At 41.1% G+C, this 27,122-nt stretch overlaps 1 protein-coding gene across 1 annotated transcript in view; it reads right to left on the reverse strand.

Annotated features, from left to right (window-relative positions):
* FAR2 (fatty acyl-CoA reductase 2) overlaps positions 1-27,122 on the reverse strand; it is a 108,225-nt gene that overhangs the window by 33,272 nt on the left and 47,831 nt on the right. The window contains exon 2 of the mRNA XM_081128853.1: positions 4,438-4,666. Within this exon, the coding sequence (XP_080984979.1) occupies positions 4,438-4,626 (189 nt within the window). The 5' untranslated portion in view covers positions 4,627-4,666. The remainder of the gene's footprint in view (positions 1-4,437; positions 4,667-27,122) is intronic.

The following is a 27,122-nucleotide window of genomic DNA, read 5'->3' on the forward strand; positions in this document are numbered from 1 at the left end:
CAAACAAAACCCCTCTGCATTGAGTAATTGTAAGCTTTGGCCCCTCTCTTATTTTCCTTGCTGTCCCCCCACGCATCCTAGATTTCTGAGGGATCCGTGAAATGTCAAAAGGAAGAATAAAAAGAAACCAGAGACAAGTGATGCGATTCTTCAACTTGTTATGCTAATAATCTTGGTCCTTACTCAACTTAATTTTCACAAATTAACAAACCTTTGTGCTTCCTCCAGACTGAAGACTGATTTCAGTTGTTTTTTTAAAATATATTTTTATTGATTTCAGAGAAAGAGGAAGGGAGAGGGAGAGAGAGAGAAACATTAATGATGAGAGTCATTGATCAGCTGCCTCCTGCACACCCCCTGCTGGGGATCAATGGAGCCTGCAACCTGGGCATGTGCCCTGATTGGGAATCGAACCTCAATCTCCTGGATCCTAGGTGGATGCTCAACTGCTGAGCCACGCAGGTTGGGCTCAGTTTTGTTTTGTTTTGTTTTTGTTAACGTGATAAGAGTGTTCCAAAGTACAACTTCCCAAGGTCTTACAGTCCAAGTACTGATCAAGGAGGGTATGCAAGATGTCCAACTTTTTTTCAAACTATTAGTTTAGAAAATATAAGTGACATAATAAAAATATCAACCCCAAACCAAAAATATAAGCACTACCCAACCGAGTCCCTTTTAAAATAAGATAGGATAGGTATTGAGGAGGCAGTGATGCCCGATAGAAAGACTATTAACTTTTGTATCATAGATTGGAGTCTGAAACCCTGAATCACAACTAACTAGGTTGTTGTGACTCCTTTGCAAAATTGCCAAGTGTCTGAGCACCAATTATCTCATGATAAATAGGTAACAGCTACTTTGAAGAAATTCTCTAATTATTAGAAATAAAACCTTTAAGTACCTGCACATGGCAAATATTCTACATACTAGAGGACAAATCTCTTCAGCAATCCATGTCACTTTTTTTTTCTCCTTTTTTAAAAATATATCTTTATTGATTTCAGAGAGAGGGAGGGAGAGAGAGATAGAAACGTCATTGATGATGCCCGGTTGGGCACGGCTCAGTGGTTGAGCGTCAACCTATGATCCAGGAGATAGTGGTTTGATTCCCTGTCAGGGCACATGCCCAGGTTGTGGGCTCGATCCCTAGTGGGGGATGTGCACAGGAGGCAGTCGATCAATGACTCACTCATCATTGATGTTTCTATCTCCCACTCCCTTCATCTCTCTGAAATCAATAAAGATACATTAAAAAAAAAAAAAAATCAAAAAACAAACCAAAAAATGATGAGAGAGTCACTGATTAGTTGCCTCCTGCATTCCCCCTACTGGGGATCGAGCCCACAACCCAGGCACCTGCCCTGACCGGGAATCAAACCACGATGCTCAACTGAGCCACACTGGCTAGGCTCTCCTGGTTCATATTAATCCTTTCCTCTGCGGTCAGAAGAGACAGTTCTCCCTTTACATTAACATATATTTCTCATTCATTCATTCATTCATTCATCCTTCCTATAGTGTTTGTGAGAAACAAAGGTGACTCATCTTGAAGCTAATATAACATTTTGACTCCTGAGTGAACCCAGAGCCTTGACTCTCCCTGGGTTGTGGAATGTACATAAGAGCCCTGGGCTAATTACAAATCTCCATTAATTCTGCCTCCAGAGCAAGAGGCCCTCAATGTTACCCATGTTTTGACAGGCTCTGGAGCCAGAGCCTCACAGCACCCTGTCCCTTTGCTCACACAAGCATTCCTTTCCCAGCATGAATGCTCCCTGCTTAGGATATATAAGCACACAGTCGAGGGTGGAAGGCACTGAAATATCCAGGTCATCTTTTAACACACATAGGTATAATTGCTTATTTAATTACTCATCTACTGTGGAACACTCAGTTTGGTTCCAGTGTTTGCTACTGTAAATAATACTACAGTAAATATATGTATATAGTATTTGTGTGTATCTCTGGTTATTTTCTTAATTATCTTTGAGGGAAAGTTCTCAAGAATCTGCCATCAATCCAGAAACCTTTCCCTCCTTTGATATATACTTTTAAGTGCTCAGAAAATACTTAAGAAACTTAGTCATATGTGATGAAGTGGATCCTCTCTTTTGATTCTTGAGCCCCAGTTTTATGTGACCAATGGATTAAAAATATCCTTCTTTCCAAGGATTCCCCCTCTTAATTATCTCCCTCTGAAAGCATGGAAGCAGGTGGTGAGAGGTGGTAGCTATCTATACCATGAAAGGGAAGGAATGAAGCAGACGCATACATTTTGATAGAACAGATGTTCTCTTGACCATATTTCCTGAAGACATAGTGACATTTTTATTTATTATCTTTTGAAGAAAAATATCCGAGCTTCACATTCCCATTACCCTTAATCTACCTTTAAAAATACTGCATCATGTAAGGTGAGTTGAAAATCTACACACTGGCTTAAGACTAAAGAGCCATATCTTCTATGCTATGAAAGTCCATTAGGAGACTTTCTGAAGAGAGATCGGAGACTCTCTTCTAGATTTTGATTTTATACCACATCGGCCTTTGGTCTTACTCTTTTTTTTGTTTTGTTTTTTTGTTGCTCATACAACTCAACAAGAGGAAGACAATCCAATTAAAAAATAGGCAAAGGACCTGAAAAGACACTTCTCCAAAGAGGACATACAGATGGCCAAGAGACATAAAAAAATGCTGAAGGTCACTAATCATCAGAGAAATGCAAATTAAAACCACAATGAGGTATCACTTCATGCCTGTCAGAATGGCTCCATCAACAAATCAACAAATGACACCTGCTGGCGAGGGTGTGGAGAAAGGGGAACCTAGTGCAGCAGGGCAGCCACTATGGAAAACAGTGTGGAGGTTCCTCAAAAAATTAGAAATGGAGCTGCCTTTTGACCCAGTGATCCCACTTCTAGGAATGTATCCTAAGAATCCTGAAACATTAATCAGAAAGAATATATGCACCCCGATGTTCATAGCAGCGCAGTTTACAATAGCTAAGATCTGGAAGCAGCCTGAGTGCCCATCAGTAGACGAGTGGGTCTTATTCTTAAGAACCGTTAGTTACGATGTGGCCAGTATTGGGGTAGGAATAAGCGTGTTGGCCCTGGAGTCAGAAGGGGGGGAGGGGGGTCTGAAGTCTGACTCTCCCATTTACTAGCTGGGTGACCTGTGCTAAGATGACACTTCAGATCTCAGTTTTGCCATCTATAAAATGCTCTTACTTTACAGGGTTGTTGCAAAAGCCCTTTGAGTAGTGTCTGCTGTGTCCTAAGTACCCAGGAGCTGTCAGTGGTGCTTGTCCACTGCTGCGTCAGGCCACGAGACAGAGGGGAGGCTTTTCTGATGCTCTCATGGACATACCCACATCTCATCGCGGTGTCAGCAGGTACATGTGATCGTGAGGGTTACTGGGCATCTAGAATGTGTTGTGCTCCCAGATACACATTAGATGTTAGTGTTGCTCAACACTGGAAAGAAGACTTAATAAAAAAATACCTTATTTACGTTTTCCTTTTTGCCGACGCTAGGTGACCTTTTATATTACAGAGGGGACTATGAACCAGATATGTGCATACTTTTATGTAATTTTTGAGGCAGTCCTGGGAAGCAGTTGTCATTATTTCTAATTTAAATATTGCAAACCAGAGCTAAGAGGAAAAGTGATAATATTGGGAAGCCAGAATTTGTGCCAACATATGTTTGAGACCAAAGCCTATATACTGCCTTCAAATTTATCATTAAACCAGGAGAGAACGTGCATAATATTTTTGGAGGAATGCTCATTCACACATCTAATATTTCATTTTCACTGTTTTTCCCTTATAACTTATGGGATAGTAGAAATATCAAGTTACCACAGATAAAGAGTACAACTGATAAATATCAGGTATATAACCTTGTGGGTTTAAATAACCAAAAGTATTACTGCATGGCTACTTAGTAGTCATATTTGTTTCTAATATAATATGATTAATATAATATAATAATAATATAATATTATAATATAATATAATATAATATAATATAATATAATATAATATAATATAATATAATATAATATAACATAGAGGAGACTATCCCAAATCTAGGGAAAGAATACCTTACATTTAGAAGACAATTAGGGAAGCGGTCAGGTGAACTTGTGATGGGTTCCAAGCCTGGAGAGTCCACTCTGGGAGTTCTAGCATTTTGATTCTTACTCTGTAATCTCCAGAACATAGGTTACCTGTGCACTTGCCCGGGACAGAACCCAAGTGCTCTTCTCTTTTATGGGAAAGCACTACAGATTCCCAGGAGCAGTAGGTTCCTATCTTGCTTTGTCCCCTCTTCTCCATCTGCCCGGATACCCTGGCCCTTCCCCCAGTGTGAGGCTACAAGGGCACACTGTAGTGAGTCACCTTGCCCCGAGTCTCTTCCCATGAGTCATACCTTACTGTTTAAGATCTGGACAACCCTCTGCTGCAATGTCTGGCCAGCCTTGGGCCTCACAAGGACATAAATGACTTTCAGGTCAGGGCTGGTGCGAAACAGCTTTTCCATCAAGACCTTGCCCAGGAAGCCTGTGGCCCCGGTGATGAGAATGGACTTGCCACCATAGAAAGCAGCAATCGAGGACATGGTTCTTCCCTCTGTCTCTTACAGCTCCAGAAAGAGGTTCCTGAAAAGGGAGAGAAACAACAGATGATTACATTATTGGAAATTCTAAGATGCACTCATTTAAAATGTTGTTGGTGCTTGCAGAATTTTGAACGTGGAAAGGGTTAGAGTGATAGCATCATGGTTTATTGGTGACATGATTCATTGCAATCAATATTTATTTACCTCACTGTACATGCCAGGCTTTATGCTGGGAACTGTGGGCAAGAAATGACTAAGACATGGTTCCTGCTCTCAAGGAATTGCTCATAGTCTAATGCAGGAGACACACGCTTAAAAGAGGTTCTTATAAATGGCATGGTAAGTGCTAAGACATAGGGGACACAGTGGAGGGGCGCACAGCAGGATCTGGGAATTTCAGGAAGGTGACACCTGAGGAGAAACTTGAAGACAGAGAAGGGTTGTGGTAAGGGTGTTCCAAGCCAAATAAAGAAAGAGAAAGAACAAAAGTCCAAGGTGTGGTGTAGCAAGCTGTATGGGGGAAATAAAAGGAATGCAGGGTTATAAGAATGTCAACGATAAGACTAGGAGTGGCTCTATAATCTGTTAAACCAAAACTTAGAACAGCTATAATTTTTTTTTAATTGTGTAATTAGCATTTCATTGCAGTATTTTTGTTTTTGGCTTTTTGGGGTTTTTTTTCTGTCCTTACCCGAGGATATGTTTTTTGTTGATTCTAGAGGGAGAAGAAGGGAGAGGGAGGGAGAGAGAAACATCAATCGGCTGCATAATGCACCCGCCCGCAGACTGACCCCGAAACCTGGGTATGCGCCCTGACTGGGAACTGAACCCGAAACTCTTCGGTGCACGGGGTGATGCCCCAGCCACAGATCCACAGCAGCCTGGGCTCGGTGCAGTTTTAGAGACGTTACTGGAGCCAATGACTTTTGGTTTCACTTGAGCTGGCCCTGGCCTGCCCGGCAGTTTCTGAAGTGATATGACCTTCCCTTCCTTGAGCTGCAAGCGGGCCCAGCGCCAGCCTCTCCTTCACATGCTGCGTGTAGGGTCGGAACCTCGCAAACGCAAAAGGGCAGAGAAGGTGGACATCCGAGGCCTGTTTGGCTCTGAGAGGGCGCTGGTCAGCCAGCCCGTGGGCAGCGCACTGAAGGCCCTGCTTCCAGGGCCGGGGAGGGGGGGAGCCAGCTGCAGCGCTCGGGTGCTGTGGCTCCTGACAGTCACCCGCTCTGTGCAGATGCAACAGGGAGTGTTCTTTCTGGAAGCTAAACAGCAAGGCCCAGAGTCAACGCCCTGCCTGCAACTGCGGTCAAGGTCACTCTGCCAGGAACTCCTTAAGAACGACTTTTCCTAGTTATGATGTACGTATATGTTATACTTTATAGTCATAATTTATACTTGGAGGATCTTGAGGCTAGGTTCTTGGGCAGAACTCTGCCTTTAGAAAATTCATTTATTCATGAATTTATATGACAGATAGTTTTGGGTACCTGCCATGCTGTCTTCCTAGCAGAGGAAACCAGGGATACAAAGACAAATAAATAAAGCAAGTTAATACAGGCTTACAAATGTAAACAAAACAGGGATCAACAACAGAAATCACACCCAATCATCAACGCTATTCACTTTAGGAAATCTGGATTTCAGATTACATTGAGCTACTATTTAAACCCCCTTTATTGAGGGTTGATGTGAGAAATATTATTTTGAAGAACACATTTGGACCTTGCGCAAAACATCAATGAATGATAATTTTTGTCATGTTACATAATGTTACTCACATTACAAGCCACCCAACCGTTTCCTAAAGAATTTAGCACTTGGGAAAAATACAGAATATTCTTGCCTTGCCTGCCTTGAAGCTCAGAAAAGTGGTGTCACGAGTTTAGGTAACATCCTAGTTTGGAACACAGGTTCTAAGAGAGACTGCCTGAAATCAAATCCCAGCCTATCACTTATTAGCTGTGTGACCTCAGGGAGATTATTAATCTCTGTGCTGCAGTAAAATGGGGGTAACAAAAGTATCCACTTAACAGTGCTGTGGTAAGAATTATGTGAGTGAACACATTTAAACTCTTAAAAATGTAAGCTATGTGTAGTATACACTAAGTAAGTATGGGCTATTAATATAGTCACTAGTTCTAAATTTTTCCTCTTAATGGTTCTGGCTTTTCCTTTTGACATTTTAAATGTTCTGTCTTACGCATTTTCTATACCCTCTTTTGGAAATAGGAGGAGACAATTTATAACTCAATCAATCATCAAGCCAAGTAAAGCGTTTTCACCAAATACAACTCCACTTGATGGTAAATCTTGCCAGTTCCCTTCTATATGAAAATGTTTAGGCACCATACTTCTCCACGAGGCATAAGTGAGCATGGTTTTGGGGAGAAAAATAAGAAAGGGACATGAGTTTGGAGAGGGTGACTTCCCGACCTCACTTCTGAAGACGCTTGTTTTGTAATATCATGCTTTAGTGGCGTCATATTTTCTAGAAATGTAAACATACTGTTAAGATGTTTTGGTTCCAGGCACAGTTTTGCGACATGAGATGAAGATTTTTAGAGAGCAGGAAACATCTCTAACGAGCTTATTTCTTGTGGGACAAAGGAAGGCTTGTTAAGTCCTCAGAGAATGGAATTTGCCTGCTCTGTGCACAGTCCAAATACTTCTCAAACACAACAAAAACCATAGCAGGGTACACAGAGTGCTCGGAGAGGAAAACAAAACATAAACCAGTGTCGCCTGGCACTCATCATCCAGTTGTCAAGGCCAGGTGGCCGTGACTCCAATCAAGGCAAGAGATTCTGAAAAATGTCAAAGAGAATTCCCATCCTCAGATCAAAGCTGCAGCAGAGACACGTCCTCTGTTTCTTGTTTCGACTCTCAAGTTATGCCTTGGTTGCTGGCTCCAGAAACTCCCATACAAAATTCGGCTCCCTGAAACCCATTCCATATGGTATATAGCTTTGCAAGGTCTAGGAATTGTTAACTGTTAATGTAATTCATTAAAATAATCATTTTAAAAATGAAAATAGTTTTAGAGTCATTCATGGAGGGTTTGCAACTCTAGGAGGAGGAATAGGTTTAGAACTGCTTGCCAGGTCAGGCCTTGCCTTTCATACCTTCTCAGATTACCAATGCAGAGAGCAGAGGACAGTGTCCTAGCCTTCAAGCCCATGATACAGTTTGTGAGAAGCCTAATCACTTTGCCAAACTCCAGACTCATCCTGTATAATACAGGATATCTGCTGCTTGAGTGGAAAAATAAGGAACCTATGAGAGTCATCCAGTGTGTTTCCTGAATGTCAGCTCTGTGCCAGGCACTGTCTAGACTTGGGAATGGTAGTAAACAGGCTGTATGCAGCTTAGATGCTTCCTTTCTATTCGGGAGCATTTTTTTTCCTTCAGATCACCCATGGTCATTATTGAAAATAAATAGGTTTTACTTCCTTTTGATAGTAAAATGAGGCTGTTCTCATTTCTAGAGAACAGATGTTAAAATACTGAATCATAATAGTTGCTCCAAGTTATACATTTTTTGCAGGTTACAGCACATGGGGGCTTTAATTATTCTTTGAGTAGTTCTTCTGGAAAATGAAAAATTAAGATTCAAACATTTAAGGTAGACAAGTTTATCCAAATTTTCTTGGTTGTCCTTTAGAGAGAAACATCTCTTAAAAAGATACAAGTTGCTGCCTGGCCGGTGTGGCTCAGTAGTTGAGTGTTGACCCATGAACCAAGAGGTTATTGGTTCGATTCCTCGTCAGGGCACATGCCCAGGTTGCCGGCTCGATCCCCAGTAAGAGGTGTGCAGGAGGCAGCTGATCAATGTTTCTTTCATATCGGTATTTCTCTCTCTCTCTACCCCTCTCTCTTCCTCTCTCTCTGACAATAAAAACATATTTAAAATAAAGGAAGCAAGGTGCTTTGCCTCTGAGAAATCTTACTCTTGATCGAGACTTCTTGGTCTTGGCTCTACTAATGTTTTGGGAGAGATACATTTTTGTCACAGGGCTGCTCAGTGCAATGTAGGGTGTTGAGCAGCGCCCCTGGCCTCTACTCACTGGATGGTAATAAAATCCCTCTTTTCTTCAGCCAGGTGTAACAACCCAAAATGTCCCTAGACTGTGTTAAAGGTGCTCTAGGGGAAAACTGACACACCTCCCTTCAGAGAACCATTGTTCTAGGACCTTCTTTAATTTCCATTTTATAATATTCAGCACATCTATTAAAAAGTCATGATTCAAGGGTGAAACTTCTGCTTGTAAAGCTACATATAAACAGGACCCATTGTCACATCCTGTTTTGACTATATTAAATCATTCATAACTAATTATAGTTACCCAAGTAACTTATATGTGTGGCAAACTTGATAGTATTCAAAGTGGAGATGAAGGAAGATTTCTCCAGAGAAAGACTTCCCACTTTTTATTTAACCAAGTTTCTTTCTGTCTCATAGACTAAACTACTAACCTCACCTTTCATTTACATTGAGTGTCTCAGTTTTATGACTCTAAACCTATTATGGGGAAACCTAAGAAAGAATGGCAATTGGACCAGCATGAGATCAGCTGAGAATAAAACCATTTAGTATTGGTTGTTGTATATTAATAATTCTGTGGATAATCAAGTCAGTCTCACCTATAAGTAATTCTGTTGCCTTTTTTTTGAAGATAACAAGTATGCTGTGTGTTAAGAGATATCTCAAGTAGGCAATGCGCCCAGGAATATGGGTGGTCTATTAAAAAAAAAATCAGTGCTGTTTTTAAAATTCAGTAAATGGAAGTTGTTTGTCTTCATCAAAATTAAATACTGTAACTCAGTAAGTATGTTGAATTAAGGAACTACACTTACAAAATAATATTCAATGAAAAAAAGGAGAACACAAACTTGGAAAACATCATCACGTCCATTACAAATCCCTGTGGAAAAGCCTGGAGGGGAATGAAATTGATGACGGCAGTTGTATAACAGTGTGATGGGATTAAAGGTGAAGAGTGTTGTTTCATGGCAACAATTTCTTTCCATGATTTTAAAAGGTAATTTAATAAACACATACTTAAAAAAGAAGTTCTTAGTAATAGCAACTAGTGCTGCGGGCACCAGAAACATAAAGAAATTTGCTCAGCTTCCTTAGTTTAAGATGTATTGAAATTGTTCTAAAAAGTGTGGCTCAGCTGACATTACACACCGTTTTGGACTAAACTGTGTCCCTTTCAAATTCCTATGTTGAAGCCCTAACCCCTAATGTGAAGGTATTCGGGGATAAGGCCTTTGGGAAGTGATTCGGGTTAAACGAGGTCATAAGGGTGAGGCCCTAATCTGACAAAACTAGTGTCTAATAGGAAGAGGGAGAAACACCAGAGAACATCACAGTCTCCTCTAGCGAGCACCAAGGACAGGCCAAGTGAGGACGCAGTGGGAAGGCAGTTGTTTACAAGCCAAGAGAGCTCTCACCAGAAATGGAATCTTCTGGCACCTTGATTATGGACTTCTAGCCTTTAGAGCTGTGACATTAAATGTGTGATGCTTAAGCCGCCCACTCTGTGGTATTTTGTTATGACAACTCGGGCAGACTAATACTTGCACGAACACTAGAACAGAATCACGCACATTTTTGGATAAGTGAGTAAAATAACTCTTGGCAATAATTTATATCAACCTCTCCAATTCTGATGTAAACCTTTATAATAAAGCGAATGTATCTGTCTCATTTTCCTCTCTTTGTGGCACAGAGGTGTAACCCTGGTTCTTGGTTTTCACAGGTTTGTGAAAATACGGACAAGTCTTTATGGTAAACTACAGAAACCTCATTAATCTGAGCCTTAAAAACCTGTATACAGGGTGTCCCCCAAAAATGTATACACTTTAACAGCTGATAGCTCAATTTTGAAAATGAAATGTATTTTAATAAACACTGCCTTTATAATTAAAGTGTGTGTATACTTTTTTGGGGACACACTATATATGTCACATCTGTGTGTGAAGGACTTAGTAAAAAAAAAAGTTTTCATCAGAGAGATCTTTCTTTTTATTGCTTTAGTTCCCTGCATATATCCCAAATTATACAATTCAGCAATGAACTTACCTCTCACTGTGGGCTTCTTATCTAAAGATTTTCTGAGAGGACTTTTAAGTTCTTGATGGAGGAATATTAACCCCCAGGGGTTCTGTGGGCAGCTGTTGGGCACAGGCCCCGCTAATTGGATTAGCAATGCTCCATAATCAAGAAAAACTAATTTGGAAACAGTCCCAGTTGGGGAGGGATAGTACAGGCTGGCTTTAAGCAATCACCTCAACACGTTCTCTTAAGTTTGCTTCTGCTTAGCTTATGATTAAGTCTTAAAAGGTCTCAATTTAACAGAGGTGTGAATAATTAATATGTAAACATTCCTGCTAAGTGGTGAAGCATTTAAAAATGCATGGTGTTATTGTTTGTAGGTAAGTCAAACATCAGGCAGCGTGGGAAGAATCTAAAATATCAAGAAAGTCACAATCAGATCCAAATCAGGATGCTCCCTATTTCCTCTTGGTGAGTTATAAATTGGTTGTTATAAATAGAAGAATGTTTGGTCAACACGATGACCAAAGGAACCCTACTGAATGAATGGTGAGCCAATATTCTCATGCTCTGCTTAGAATTAAACACTTTTTACTTTGAAGATGACATGACATAGCTCTCTCTTTCTGGAGAGATAGAGAAAGGAAGAGTTTTAAGGAACTGGCTCAGGGGTTGTGAAGGCTTGGTAAATCCAGAACCTCCAGAACACGTGTCTATTCCAGTAGGAACAAAACAATGACCCTTCCCTGGTGGAAGTGGTCCCGTGTAATCGGTTTGCCAGTGGGTAGCTGGTCGGTGACCCTGAGGCATGGTGCCGTGTCAGGGACGCCGTGCTGGTCTCTGCTGCTGGCAGACTGGATGCTCGGCAGGGGCCGCAGCCGAGTTGGCCGTGGTGAGTAGAAGTCCACGTTCCTGAGCCTGTGCATACCCCCATCAGGCCACTATGGCCACTCTGTTCATGATCCCATTGGGTGGTGACTGAGTGGCTGGGGAAAGAGGCTCACTGGTATTTACAGAATAGGTCACCCTATCTACTTGATTATTAAGATCTTCCTTTGTTGAGGTCACTCTTTGGTGAGCCCTTATATGGGACACAAGGATCTTCATGTTTTTGCTCATTTTAGACACATCTTCCCCAGACTTCCTTGTCATCAATTTTCCAATAATGTTCCTTCCAAGTCCCTCCCGGACCACCTAGGCCACAGGCCACAAATCAGTATACAACCCACACCTGACCAGGGGCACTGCTCAAAGTTCTGCTCACTGGGATGATTTCCCTTCACCACTATCCTTCAGGAACGTTCCAGAAAATGGCTGTAGCGCTGCAGATGTCCACTTTGTGTGGTGCCTACATATCATGCAGAGCCATCTGTAAGGCAGGCCTGAGAATTCTCTTCTTCTGTCAAGTGATTGGTGGGCACTCCCCACGAGGTCATAGGTGCAGCCGGGGAGAGAGAAGGTAGTGTAGCAAAAGTGGGGACCGTGGGCATTTGGGTCACTTCTTCATGTAACTTACTTGTGTTCAGGGCATGCTCGGGCCTGATCAGATATATACAACTTCCGTTTGATGGAGTGCTGCTCAGCAAGCACAACTTTATGGCTTGGTGTGACAGACAACAGCTACTTCATGTGGGCAGCTCAGGTTTCATGGTAACCTGGTGGCCCATGGTTAAGTGTTCAGTCTCTGCTAAGGCCCAGTAGCTGGCCCAAAGCTGTTTCTGAAAAGGAGACTACTTGTCCATCGAGAATTTGCTTTAAAATTCTAAGAGCCTGCGCTATGATTCACCAACAGAGGCGTGCTGAAGGCCCCAAACAGCACCCCCATCTGCCCCTGCCCCTGCCACTGCAAGTACTAGCAGGTCTGCTGGATCAGAAGGCCCAAGAGGCAGAGTAGCTTGCACAGCATCTTGGACCTGTTGCAGAGTCTTCTGTTCTGGGCCCTGTTCAAAACTAGTTGCTGTTTGGGTTACTCACTAAGTAGGCCAGAGTAACACATCCAAATGAGGAATATATTGCCTCCAAAATCCAGAGAGGCTCAGTAGGCATTGTGCCCTTTTTTTTTTTTCGTTGTGGGAAAGGCCAGATGCAATGGCTTAGCTTTTACTTTAGAGGGGATATCTTGATACACCCCGCACCACTGGACCCCTAAAACTTCACTGAGACTAAAGGCCTCTGAATATTTTTTTTGGATTTATTTACCACTCTCTGCTAAACAAATGTCTTACCAATAAGTCTAGAGTGGTTGCTACTCTTGATCACTAGATCCAATCATCAATGTAATGTGCCAATATGATATCCTGTGGAAAAGACAGGTGATTAAGATTCCTGCAAACCAAATTATGACATAGGACTAGAGAGTCAGTTTAACCAAAGGTAGGACAGTGAAGCTATACTGTTGGCCTTGCTGAAAGCAAACTGTTTATGGTATTTCTTTTCTTCATTTCTCTCTCTTCCTCTCTCTACAATAAGATTGCCAATATTTTATATGTTATTTTTTCCAGTTTATTGAGATATTATTGACATACATACATCACTGCATGAGTTTCAGATGTATAGCATAAAGGTTTGACTTACATATATTATGAAATGATTACTATAATAAGTTAACATCTATCATCTCATATAAATACAATGAAAGGAAATAAAAAAATAATTCTCCTTGTAATTAAAACTCTTAGGACTTGCTCTCTCAACACATTTCTACAGCAGTGGTAACTATAGTCATTATGTGTACATTTCATCCCTAGTACTTATTTTTCTTATAACTGGAAGTTTGTACCTTTTGACCACCTTTCTCCAATTCCCCCTCCCCACATCCTCTACCTCTGATGACCACAGATCTGATCTCTTTTTCTATGAGCTTCTGTTGTTGTTTTAGATTCCACATGAGATCATACAGTATTTGTCTCTCTGTGTGTGACTTGTTTCACTTAGCATAAAGCCTTCAAGGTCCATCATGTTTCTGCAAATGGCAGGATTTCCTCTTTTTTTATGGCTGAATAATATTCTGTTGTATATATATATACACCACAATTCTTTATCCATTCACCTTTCAGTGGACACTTAGGTTGTTTCCATGTCTTGGCTACTGTAAATGATGCTGCTATGGACACGGGGGTGTAAATATTTTTTGAGTTAGTGTTTTTGTTTCCTTTAGATATATTCCCAGAAGTAGAATTTGTTGGATCATATGGAATTCTGTTATTAATTTGTTGAGGCTCCTCCATGCTTTTTTCCATAATGGCTGTACTAATTTATGATCTTGGGGGGGGGGGAGGTATGTGTGTTTAACAGAGATTGAGAAAAAAGCATTTGCCAGATCAATAGCCACATATCAGGAAGGATGGGATGTGTTAATTTCTCAGGCAGTAAAACCACATCCTGTACAGTTTCCATAACTGAAGTCACAACAGGGTTAATGTTTATATCTAAAAGCACATAGTTCTTTGGCAGATATGTGGGTTACCAGAATTTGTTACTGTCAGTAACTAGACACAATATTTATAAACTATATCCATCCAGGGGAAAAAGCACAGGGTTAGTCACTTCATGTAGTGAGATTCCAGCAGCTTAGTCATGACCACGTACCAAGTAATTATTCTTGAACCACGTAGGAAATTATATGTTTTCAAAGGTTAATAGAAAGGTTAATTATACCTAAATCCATATAATATGGTAAATTGGAAATCCTTATTTCCTAATGGAAGTTACTGATCATAACTTGTGCTAATAAATTGACAGTTTTTCAAGAAACATCTGACTAAATGTAAATACAGTTGACCCTTGAAAAACACAGGCTGGAACTACGCAGGCCCCACCTAAATAAGGCAGGCGTTGTTTTGAATTTTAGCTCTGCTATTTACTAGCTAAGACCTTAGGCAAGGGACCTCGCCTTCACCAGATGGTTTCCTCATTTGTAAAATGGGAACAATATTATTGGCAGGATTTAATTAAAAAAAAAAAAAAGACTGGACAGAACCTGACACATTTTATAGTTGGGTCAACGAGGCTGGAAGGGAAGAGATGGGCAGTAGAGGCAGTGGAAGGACATTTTGTTTTTCTCACACCATGTTCTATCTTATATGTTTGTGTACAGGAGTTTTCCGCTGTACAAAAGTTGAAGTTCTTCAAGGGCAGAGACCGTAGTCATCGTTATGTGCTCCAGATATTATAACTGAATGAAGAAATTCTGTCCAGTCCTGTCTCTAGCTGCATTTGTGGTCAGCATTGATTTTAAACCATACCCTTGAGCTCTTAGAGAGCAGGGACAGCAGGTTCACGTTCAACACCTAGCGCTTGGTAAATTCTAGGTGCTCAATCAGTGTTACTTAAGTGAATGAACAAATGAACAGACAAATAGATAAATGGATGTGTGGAGCATAAAGTGCATGCTAGTACTGGCTGGATGCTAAGCCCAGTCTCTTGTCTTTGAAACCCTGGTCTCCCGCAAGAGGCTCCGCCTGTCACGTGGAGATGTACGGCCTCTGGCAGGCTGTGTGAACCAACTGGCTTGGGACATGTTTCTGTGAAGTCATTTGACCAAGTTTAGCATTTAAGGGTTAGATCCTGCACCACTTCGCAGGGACGCCAATAAGATAAGCTACTTCAAGTCATCTTTCTTTTCTGTTCATTGAACAGGCCTTTAAAATTCCATTTTACGTGTGCATTGATACTTTTCAGAATTTAGCATTTTGGGGTGAAGTCACCAAGATAGTCACTCTTGATTTTGTAAATCATTATAACTTCTGTGTTCAATCATTTGATTACTTATTTAGCTCAATCAGACTTTAGGAGCTCTGCTGAAGGAAAAAACATGTAGGAATATCTAATTACAGGGCAAATAGTAGGCAAGGTGACTCCTACTTTCTTCATAATAGCTACTTGATCTAAGTTGGAAAACTCACTCATTCCTTCATTCATTCATTCATTCATCTGCTGATTAGGTGTATACTATGTTTCAGGCATTGTGCTAGATGCTGGGAATACAGTAATAAACAAGATGCCTGCCTTTTCAGGGTAAGGCGCTTTGTCTCTCATCATGTGAGTTCTTACTACCTAACTTTTAATAATTGTAAGTGGCTTGAAGTCCATAGGTATCCCCAGAATTCATTATAAACTCAGGATGAACTTGGAGACCTATTAGGGCCCTGTAGTTTCTTTTGGGCTTGGATGGTTCCTAGAAGTGAAATTAATGGGCTCGGCAATTTCAGACTCTCCTGAGGAATTCGCAGGGGTTTTGCTTACAACCAATACACCATTCCAACTCTGACATCGTTCCACAGAAGGGACCTAGTTATACCAACATTATCTGGCTTTCCCACATCCACCCAGCTCTGAAACAAACTCCAGCACTGACGTCAAGAAAAATGTGCCAGAGAGTGGTGGTTTCAAACACTTGCAGAAACTGTACTTTATTTATTGAGCACCTGCTACAGGATGGCATTGTGATGAACGCACTTTCCATGGGTGCAGCTGAGAGATGGAATACACACATGGACAATGGCCCGACCCACAACCTGCAGCAACCCAACCTCTTATCTAGCAACCCAGGAAGCCAGCCAGCTGTACATCCGATTGCCTGGAAATCAAATTGCCACTTCTAGTGGAAATCCAGGAAACTAAGCCATAGCTGCTGTAACAGTTGGCCCCAAACAGCGAGGACTTGATTAACAGCTTCCCCAATTTTTGTTCCTGTTTTCAATTTAGCACCAAGCAGAGAAAGCCACATAAGCACCACTAACCAGTCACACAGGATGCGCCACTTGTGGCTGGCCTGCCTCCAGCTTCCCCACGCCAAAAGTGCCCGGAGGTGCAGGCCTCCCTCCCCAGGAAGCCTTCCAGCTCCTCTGCCTGCCTCCTCTGCTCTAGCCAGCTCAGAATAAAGAGCCTTCCTTGGCTCTCACTGGGCAGGTCTTCATTTATTGCCACACAGCTCTTAAATTCATTTTACAGGTAAGGGGATTTATAGAGAGTAAGTTTGAATGGGGCCACACCAGCGGCAGAGCAAGGTTTCCAACTTGATCTCAGGAGTTCCAGAGTTATTCCAGGAACCGTTATCCACGTAGAGAAAGATAAAAGGCGTTTCCTTCCTGTCCTCCGCTAGACCCAATTTTCACTGTTGGAGTACTTTTACCCTTCCTCAAAAGGCAGTGAGTCCCAGGATAATGCTATTAATCTGCATGCCTAGCGGATTAGTGCAGCAGGAAAGTTCATTTCAGAGGCACTATTGAGAGTTTAAGGAGATTCCCAGGGTTATAATGGTAACCCTAGTTCTATACTTCTTTCCTGTGGATAGAATGTATGAGCAGGCCCAGAGCCCATAGGAGGTGAGACTTCAGTTGCTCATGGCGGGGGAGTTCCCTGGCTGTGTGTCACTGACTCAGGGACCACAGTGCTGCGCGTTCTGCTGCATCCAGTGACTGAATTAGGGCACTTGGCGCACTGAATGTGGGCCTCTCTGTAATTCAAGGGATTTAAAAATAACCTGCTCACTCCAGGATGAAGGATTTCAGCATGTGTAGGGTCACTAATTTAGGGAAGGGGAAAAATCACCAGTAAAATGGTTCTTCAGAGGTGGCGAAGCAGAGTTGATTTAAAGAAAGGAAGCTTTTTGTTTTAGTTACTACATTTTATTTGTCCTTCTGGGTTACCCAGTTCTAAACGGAATGAAGCTGCCAAGAGAAAGGCCTCAAACTCACATACAGGCCACAGAAACCCTGAAGTTCTTGTGTCAAAACTTTTTTGAATCACTTTTTGCAACATGAAATACTGTGCGTTGAAATGGATGTACAAAAATGTCCTGAGGCAAGGTCCACGCTCAGCATTCAGACTCAGTTCTCCAAAACCTCACATGTGACATCTGTCACTGAGTGACTTCTGCACAGAGACTCTAGAGAAGTGGGGAGTGTTCCTCGTCACTCAGACACACGCCCTAGGGTCCTGGGCCACATCCAGCAGCTATTGTCCCGGGAATCAACCACTCCCTGGAGGCTCCACAATGAAAGGTCGGAAAGACAGCAGCACAAGTCCCCCCACTGGAAGATACGAGAAAAACGAGACTGTTTGCTTTTCCTTTCAAATGCTGACACAGGAAGGATTTTCCATTTCATACACATTTTTTGAAAAGTGGCCCAAAATACAACATCAAAGGAAACACTGGGAACACTGTCAGGTCGCAATGAAGTCTGCAAAAACACCGCATTCTGTGAAATTAAAAAAAGGAAATAAAGAAATTGACCTAAAGAGACAAGAGGGGGGAGGGAGAGAACAATTTTTCCCCCCCATTGAGAAGGAAAGGAAACTGCGTAGCATAGAGGCGCAAAACAGAAACCACAACTTGCAGAATACAGGGGCTAAATCTAAAATTTACAGAAATTCCTCCATCTTTTTCTTGAGAAGGGGTTTTTAGATTTCTTTCTAATGTAAAATCACAGAAATACTAGAGGAAGGTAAAAGAAGGCCAAGTGCGCTTTAGCTCATGATTAAATCCACACATAAACATCCATACATCATATCAGTGTCCACATATATCATGCACTTCATCTATGTAACATGTACGTAGCTTAATTTTTCTTTAATACAAATTCAGAAGTGCATTTTCAAAACTGTCCTTTAAATAGAGAATGAAATTCCTAGCACTTTACCAAAAGTGTACCTTTTTAACTGTGAATAATTACATAGCTCAGTTACCCTTTTCAATTGTATCATTCCACCCCCCGCAATCAAAAAATTGTATTTGGAACTGGTGTTGGCCTAGATGTTCTTGGAAACATTTTAAACAGATACAGTCCTTTCTCAATAAAGGCTTATAAAGAGAAGAAGATAATGCTAATAAAATGTCACCTTACTTTATTTGTTCTAAATCAGTTTTACTCTGGTACTAAGCCCCTCACTAATCAGCACTGATAAGCTGAATCTCAGACATTCATTCTGGAATGGAATTACTAGCCAAACTCTTGTAAAAGCCTGAAAATCAAGAGTCACCTTTTTCATTCCCTCTCACCTCCATTGTGTACCCATTACCAAGTACTGACAGTTGCCTCCTGAATTTGTCTAATCACCTGACTTTCCATGTCCACCACCACCACATGCCCTAAGCTACCACAATACCTTGTCTAGGTTGTTGAGTTTACTAATAAGTTTTTCCTGCATCCACTCTTACCCACATCAGTCCCCAACTCCAATCTCTGCCACACGGCAGCCAGTTCCACTTTGGAGATGAAAATCTGACACCCTTTAATATCCCTAAACACCTCATGTCTTCCCATTGCTTTTAGGACAAAGGCTGAGATCTCCAGGGTGACCTCGAAGGTGTGACGTGGTGTGGCCTCAGCCTGCCTCTCCAGCACACTGGGCAGCATGGTCTCCTGTGCTTGCTTTGCTCAGATGCCCTTTCAGCTAATCAAACATGTCAAGGTCCACCCACTACGGGACTTGGCACATGTCTAAGAGCCATCCCTACCTTAGCATACCTCAAAACAAGCTCCTGAACCACCTCTCCCAACCTGCTCCTCTTATAACCTTCCCCATCTCAGTAAATACAAATTCTATTCATTGTGTTGATCAGTTCAAAGACAATGAGGCCACCCTGACTCTCTTTCCCTCACACTATCCAATCTTCAGCAAATCCCATCAACTCTGCAAAGTGTACTCAGGATCTGACCGTTTATCTCCACCTTTGCCGGTACCAAACTGATCCAAACCATTCCCCGAATAGCCTCCAAGTGGTCCTTGCTGCCCTCACCCTGGTCCCACTACCAGTCCATTCTCTGTATTTTAGCTCCAGTGATCCTTCTCGAAGGCAAGTCAGGTCAATCACTTCACTGCCTAAACTCTCCAATGGTTCCTTTCCCATTCACATAAAAGGCACTGAATGGCCCGGCCAGGCGTGGCTCAGTGGTTGAGCGTTGACCTAGGATCCAGGCGATCGGGGTTCGATTCCTGGTCAGGACACATGCCCTGGTTGCGGGCTCGATCAATGACTCTCTCATCATTGATGTTTCTGTCTCTCTCTCCCTCTCCTTTCCTTTCTCTGAAATCAATAAAGATACATTTAAAAAAAAAAAAAAAAGGCACTGAATGCTCTGGCCCCGTTACCTCTCTGATGGCATCTACTACCACGGAGGCCCTGCCCTGCCCCCCACCCCCCACCCCTCCACACATTCAGACCCAGTCCCTTCTGTTCAAGGGAAGCTCTACTCCAGGCTCAGTTCTCACTCTTTCCCCTGCCCAGAGAGCCTTCCCCCACCCGCAGCCACATGACCTGCTGCTTCCCCCCAGGTCCCAGCTCAAAGGTGGCTTGTTAGGGAGGCTTCCCCTAGCTGTCTCCCATCACGCACCCACCTCACCTCCACACCCTGTGCGCCCTGTTCAGTTAGTATCTTTTTCCTGCACAGCACTTATAACCACCTGACCTCTTTTAGATTTATTTGGTCACTCATGTCTAGTCTGTTTCCTCCCCCAACTAAAACATGAGCCCCACATGCTCAGCACCAGCCTGACGCACTGACTGCATGATGCTCCCTTTATTGAAATGTTCTCAAGTCCGTCTTTGCCTTATCATCACCCAGTCATCCTTCTGAGATCAGTTTAATTGTCACTTCCCCTGAGAAGCCTTCCCTGATCTTTCATATTCAGTCTAATCTGTACGTTAAATTCTTTCCGTGCACCTTTCTCTGTTAGCATCTATCACAATTGTTACTTGACATTTATCTGTATGATGTACTGATTAAAACTGCTCCCAGCTAGATTTTAAACTCCATGAGGGCAGGAACTCTATCTGCTTTTGCTCAACACTGTATCCTCTGGGCTTAGCACAGAGCCCAGCAGTTGGCAGGCACTTGATAATGATTTTTTGAACAACTGGATGAATAAATCATCCAGGGAACAAGTGGCTAAGATCTTTTTTAAAAGTTTCTGACATTTTTACTACATCAACCAATTTCTTTTTGTTGTTCAGGTCTACTTTTTTTTTGCTGTATTTTCTTTAAATTGAGAGATGAGACTTTCAGCAGGTACATCATGAATTTCAAGTGGTATTGCTTTAAGTAGTTTGTGACTGTTACTCTGTCCAAGTAGTAATACCACTTTACTGTGACTATTACTCTGTCCAAATAGTGATACCACTTTACTGTGACTATTACCCTGTCCAAGTAGCAATGCCACTTTACTGTGACTATTACTCTGTCCAAGTAGTAATACTACTTTACTGTGACTATTACTCCGTCCAAGTAGTGATACCACTTTACTGTGACTATTACTCTGTCCAAGTAGTAATGACACTGTACTGTGACTATTACTCTGTCCAAGGGACGACCTGTGGAGCTTGTTTAGACATCAGATTTCCAAGCCTCACACCTGAGTTTTTCATATGAATCTATTAAAAGATATCAGGCACATTTTAGGAATGTCACACCTTATCTTACTTTGTTTCTTCATCATTAGAAGAATTAAAACCAGAAAATAACCTCAAAATATGTCAATTCTGACCCAACAGGTAAAGAGCAACCGGAAGCTCAACAAGCCGTGCTCAGTGGGGAATGTGGGCTTTAGAAGATCCTCTGTCATGGGTGGAAATGCTTTTACAAACAACCGTTGTTGACCTAACTGCAAAGAACGTCCAAACTGAGTAACTACAGCAAGAACTTTGCTGAGTTTCTGCAAATGAAGAAGAAAAAACAAAACAACACAAACCCTTAATAGTCTGTGTTTTCCTTCTGGCCCAGATCAGGACATCCTTGGATGAGTTTCTCCCTAAGATGCTGTAGGTGCCAGGCAGGGGGTCTACACTTCACAGAGTTCACACCTGAACTTCAGGAAGTTTAAGATTTCCTGCCAGAATATGATGGGGAAAATGAAATGAGTCACTACAAAAATAACTTTATAGCGAGTTTCTCAAGTGAAATTTTCTATAGTACAATAAAATAATAGCTTGCTTAAAATTTAAACCTTCAAAGTAAATGTAATCTTAAGAAAGGAGGTGTCATTTTTTTTCAGAAGAAAGCACAGAGACATCATCCCAATGTTTTTAAATAAAAAACCCTGACTGTATTTTTGTTTCATTTGGAAACAAAACAACTAATATGCAAGGTTGAAATGTAGGACAATTAGGATATTTTCCTGAGGAGAATGCAAATTAGGTTAGTCACTGTAATGAGGTTTGAAAAACATACTCTTTATAAAAAACAAAAAAACAAAATTAAAGCCAATTTTATTGACCTTAGCAAAGTGTGGACAAAAAGGAGCCACATGCTAACCTGACAAGCTCAGGGGAGGCCTGCGTGGCAGCCTTGCAAACTCAGGGACATAAAGTGACCACGGAGGATGGTCTGAAATGAAAACCTTTTAACTAAAAAGCAGTTTATGGTGGGTAGTCATGTCCTAGGCAGGCATCTTCTCTGACTAAGGTCAGTCTTTACCTTAACTGAGCCTGTCTATTGTTTTTTGCATCTACAATAATGTATCTTCAGAATGTCAAAGTAATTTTCCTTTCTCTGGACCCCTCAAAGCACAGGCACTGAAAATCCCCTCATTGTTATTGAGTTAACTGTTGACTGTTAAGTATCCTATACCCACCTATGTAAAAGAAATATGTGTCTATCATTTTACTTTTTATCCAATCGCAGAGGTTTTCCGCTTTGCTTTTTCCCGCCTCCCTAACACCAATGGATTTCAGGTAACCCATATATATCTCCTCTTTTGATTGTAATGTATAAAATCAAGTGCAAAACTCCAATTCTCCGGAGCATTATTACAATCTGTTGAGATTTTGCTTCCCAGCAATTGTTGACAGTTAGGCTCAAATAAACTCACAAAAATTATTCACAGGTTTGAATGTTTCTTATGTTGACAAAAGTATGCCAGTGAAATATACATAGTTTGTGGCTATTACTCTGTCCAAGTAGTAAATCTAGAACAGGGCAGATGTTCATTGCCCTGGAAAATTAAGTGCAATATAAAAATTCTTCAAATTTTTCCCCCCCCTACAGTCAAGAGAATGCTTTTTCAATGTTTCTTTGTTGACACTAAAATTTCTTATTTTATAGTGTTCCTGAAGAATTGATTGCTTAATAAAGCAATCTGCCTGGATAAAACTTCCTGGAAACCATCAGTTGGGATATCCTTGTGTAAAAGGCAAAATGACTACATAATTATGCTGAAAGTCTTGGGGCAAATACTATAAATACATAGAGTATCTGCTCAATAGAGAAGGGACCTACTTCTTACCCATAACTTAACATTACCCACTCATTGTTCATTAACCCTAAGAAAAATGGAGGGAGAATGCATGTTAATTGTCAGAAATTACATAGATAATAAGAAACCCATGGTGTGGGATCAGGGTTCGATTCCCGGTCAGGGCACATGCAGGGTTGCGGGCCGGATCCCCAGTCGGGGGCGTGCAGGAGGCAGCCCATCAATGACTCTCATCATTGATGTTTCTATCTCTCTCTCCCTCTCCCTTCCTCTCTCTGAAATCAATAATGATATATTTAAAATAAAAAAATTAAAATAAAAAAGAAACCCCTGGTGTGAGGGATAGTGGGTTAAGCATTTATACATTACCCATATACATTGACAGTATTTTGTTTCAGAGAGCTTCATTATAATCTTTCTATTTTCTTTCATTTAAATTCTGTTCTCAAAAATTTTAAGTAAATTCTTTAATATTGCCAATCAAGTGCCTTAAACAAAATGTTTTCCTAGCTCTTGGGAATTCAGGAGCCAAATCTATTGAAAAACGTCAGAAATCAGAAATATAACAGAGCACCTAGGGTGCCCTGCAGAAACTGGGGCAGCTCCACATCCTACCAGATCCCTCAATCCTCACCAGGACAGAAAAGATAATCTTCTTATAAAGAGGGAAAGTGACATTGACTTTAAATTTTATTTTCTATTTTCCTTTTAAAACTCCAAGTAAAATATATTTTAAAAATATTAAGTATGTTCTACATTCTTTCAAATATACCATCTCATTATACTTTTGTAGGGAGCTCCACCAGCTTGTCTCTACCATCTTCCCAAATGACACCATTTGGCTCAAAGAGAAATTAGTATTGTTCTATATCATTGTTCAGAATACCTGTTTAGAGGAATTTAGAGGCTTCACACACTGGTTCCAAACCAGGATGGGACTAGGACTAAAATGATTTCAAAGTGGAGTGAAAGAAGAGTGAAAATTAGACATAAATCCAAACTTTCTGGCAAGAGGGACAGAAAAGATATGTCCGCTCTACAATACTAAATCAAAATGACTTTGGGTGGATTAGAATTTCATTCTGGAAGAAACCCACCATCATAAATAGGTTTGTGTTTCCAAAATAATTCGGAAAGGAAAATGACTTACAGTTGAAACCTTTCTCCAGAGCAAAATTTGCACAGGCACCTTGGCTAATTAACTCCTTATAGCCACTTTAGTAACAAAGACCTTGGCCCCAGTACTTTGTGAACCTCCACTATTAGAAGTGAAAAGAGCAGCCGTTTAAGTCTGAAGACAATTCTCAGATTCTATGCTGCTAAGTGAATGAATGAAGCAGACAGAGGTTTGACAATGGATCTGGGGGACGACACTTCTAATTTCCCTTTCCCCTGATTCCTTTACTCCGAGTCAATTTAACTCATGGAGGAAACTATATAATAAAACCAGAATGATACCCAACTTCTGTTAAAATAATTAAACAAGGAGGCCATTAGACTGAGGTGGCTTTCAGGCCCTAGTAACCTACATAAGCAAAACAAAATGAAACCCAAGGACAGCTAATTGTGACCAACCCAAACAATGGCTCCGCAAGCAATGCAATTACTTAAGCTATAGCCCATCAGATAATCTCCTGGCTTTGCCTCCGGCTCCTCTCTATCAAAGTTTCCCCTTAGCTCCTGTCTGTGAAGGGCTTCCAACCACTCCTGGGTTGGCACTGCCCGATTCTAACAGATTTTTGCTCTTAAACATTTTAAATATGCATCAGTTTATCTTTTTACACATATCAGTTCAAATATCATCCAAAAGAAGAAAAGGAAATGGATTGCTAACATTTATCCAGCATTTACTATGTTACAGAAAAGTGCCCCATGCACCATGTAATTATTTTCTCATATAATTCTCACAATAGTTTCATGAGGCAACTAATGAGGACTCTGAACCCAGGGAGCTTAAGTACTTGTGCAAGTCTAATAATAGAAGAAGAGCAGGGATTTGAACCCAGGAGCTCTGTCTCCAGAGGCTCTTTTCTTCTCTATGAAACTAGTAAGATGCCTTTGCCTAAGAGTTCTCTGGGGTAAAGAATATGCGCCTTCATCTCCACATGTAACTCAGTTTGGAAATAACTAGTGGGAGCTGCAATCCTCTTAAAACCTAAAATAGGTGAGGCTTTATGGTGTCGGAAGGTGCACTAACCTACAACTGTTGAGCAAAACTCTGGCAACTCCACTCTAGGGAGACTATAATTGCCTTCATTAATGTTTGCTGTTTATCTTACACTTTCCACATCAGCATCTGTCCTATGGTCTTGTTGGCTAGCTATCCTGTAACTGTAAACTTGGACAAGAGCTTAGACTTTCTGCCTGGGGCCTTCTGCTAAGCCGCACATGTGTTAATCCATTTAATTCTTATAGCAATCCAGTGAAGCTGGCATGATTATGATGGATGAGAGAAGGGAGGAGTTAAAGAGGGTAAGCAACTTGCCCGAAAGTGTTTTGGGGGGGAGGCGGGGGGAAGGGGGGTGAAGAAGGAAACTTTATTCAGTACAAAACAGCTCAATTGTGATACAGCACAGCTGTGAAGCCCGAAAGTTTTTCCTTACAAAGTTACCTAATAACTTGTTAATTAATGTTATTTTCATATCCCTTAACTCCAGCAAAGGACATGAGGCAATGAAGCACTCACTGGGTGGCCAATCAGGAAGTCCACACGATCGTACATCTTTCATATCATGGCACTAATGTTACTTTGCAATTTAAATAGACTATCCATATCTTTTAAAAACGCTGCTTAAGTCTAAAAAAATCACGACTTTGGTATATATAGGGTTTGAACTGTCCCATGGAAAAGCCAGCTGAGGAGGAAAGAGGTGGGACATCTATGGAATGAAGGCCCATTCCAATACCCCTATACCCAACAGGATAGAACAACAGGCCTTCTGAGCACTTTGGAGTTGATTATTTAATGAAAACACACACACACACACACACAAATTTATTATCAGACATGAGCAGGAATGAATAACCTATAATTTGAGTATGAAAATTAAATTCTCTTTTTAAATTGATTTTTCCAGGCAAATTCAATAAAATCATCAAATGCAACTGAAATATCATATTCTGTCCCGGAGCTCTCAAGTTCCCTTCTATTGTAATCTGTGCTTGAATCCCATATGAAAACCCTTGGACTATAAATCTGTACCATATGTGCCAAAATGACACTTGAGAATGCACATACTCCAGGCAAAACTGAATTTCAGAGACTGGCAACAACTATCTCACCCCCCCCCCCCCCCCAAAACCCCACCACCACAAAAAGTTCAGCATTTTCATATAATGCAGTTATAGTGAAAAGCAATTTTTCTGCATTCAAACATTTAAATAAATTGCAACAATTATTAGACTTGTACTTCACAGCACAAGGTGAACCAAGCACTCATTTTTAACCAATGTAAAAACATTGCAGATTTATTGGTTTTACTTCATAGGAAATTAGTCATTGATTTCTTAGGATAAATGAGTTCTGATGAGCTATGGTGAAGACCAAGGAAAAGTGAAAATGAGTTAGAAAGACCAGTCTCTCACCCCAGGCCTCATCTAGCTTGTCACTCCCAATAGCTTTACCAACACCTGGGACTTCACTGACTGCTTGTTTTTCTCTTACCTTTTTGTCTTATGTCTCTGGCTTTAGGTTTCTCTAGGACCATAGAGTATGAATAAGAAGAGTTGAGCAGGAAATGTGGCAGAAGCATCTAACCCAGGTCTAAAGAGCTGTAGGAGGAGCTGGCGCAAGCAGCCTTTCATTGGGGAAGCTTTTTCACCTGAGAAGAAAGGGTTGCCTCACTATTCTATCTATGTGTCTGGGGTCCAGCTCACCTCAATCTGACATTGTAAGGCTCTGTAGGTTGGGATCCCATGGACAACTGCCATCACCTATGTATTGTGAAATGCAGACAATGACTTCTGGTTCTAAAATGTTGCCATTGCAGCCTCTGGCACACACAGAGTTTGAAAAACATAATTTAATTATCTTGTTGGTGATTGGGAACTGAATATCGCCTTGTAGTTCATACAATGATTCATTTATCCAAGAACAAAAATTACTGATGACCTAAATTATGTATTAAGCACTGTGCTAGGTAGTAATGATAAAGAGTTCTGAAGGTAAAAAATGCACCAAAATAATTGGACTTCCACAGATATCTTTCCACTTTGGCTTTACCCAGTTCCATGTGTTTGCTTG

Source organism: Miniopterus schreibersii, assembly GCF_964146895.1.
Source record: "Miniopterus schreibersii genome assembly, chromosome: 2".
NCBI classification, from domain to species: Eukaryota; Metazoa; Chordata; class Mammalia; order Chiroptera; family Miniopteridae; genus Miniopterus; species Miniopterus schreibersii.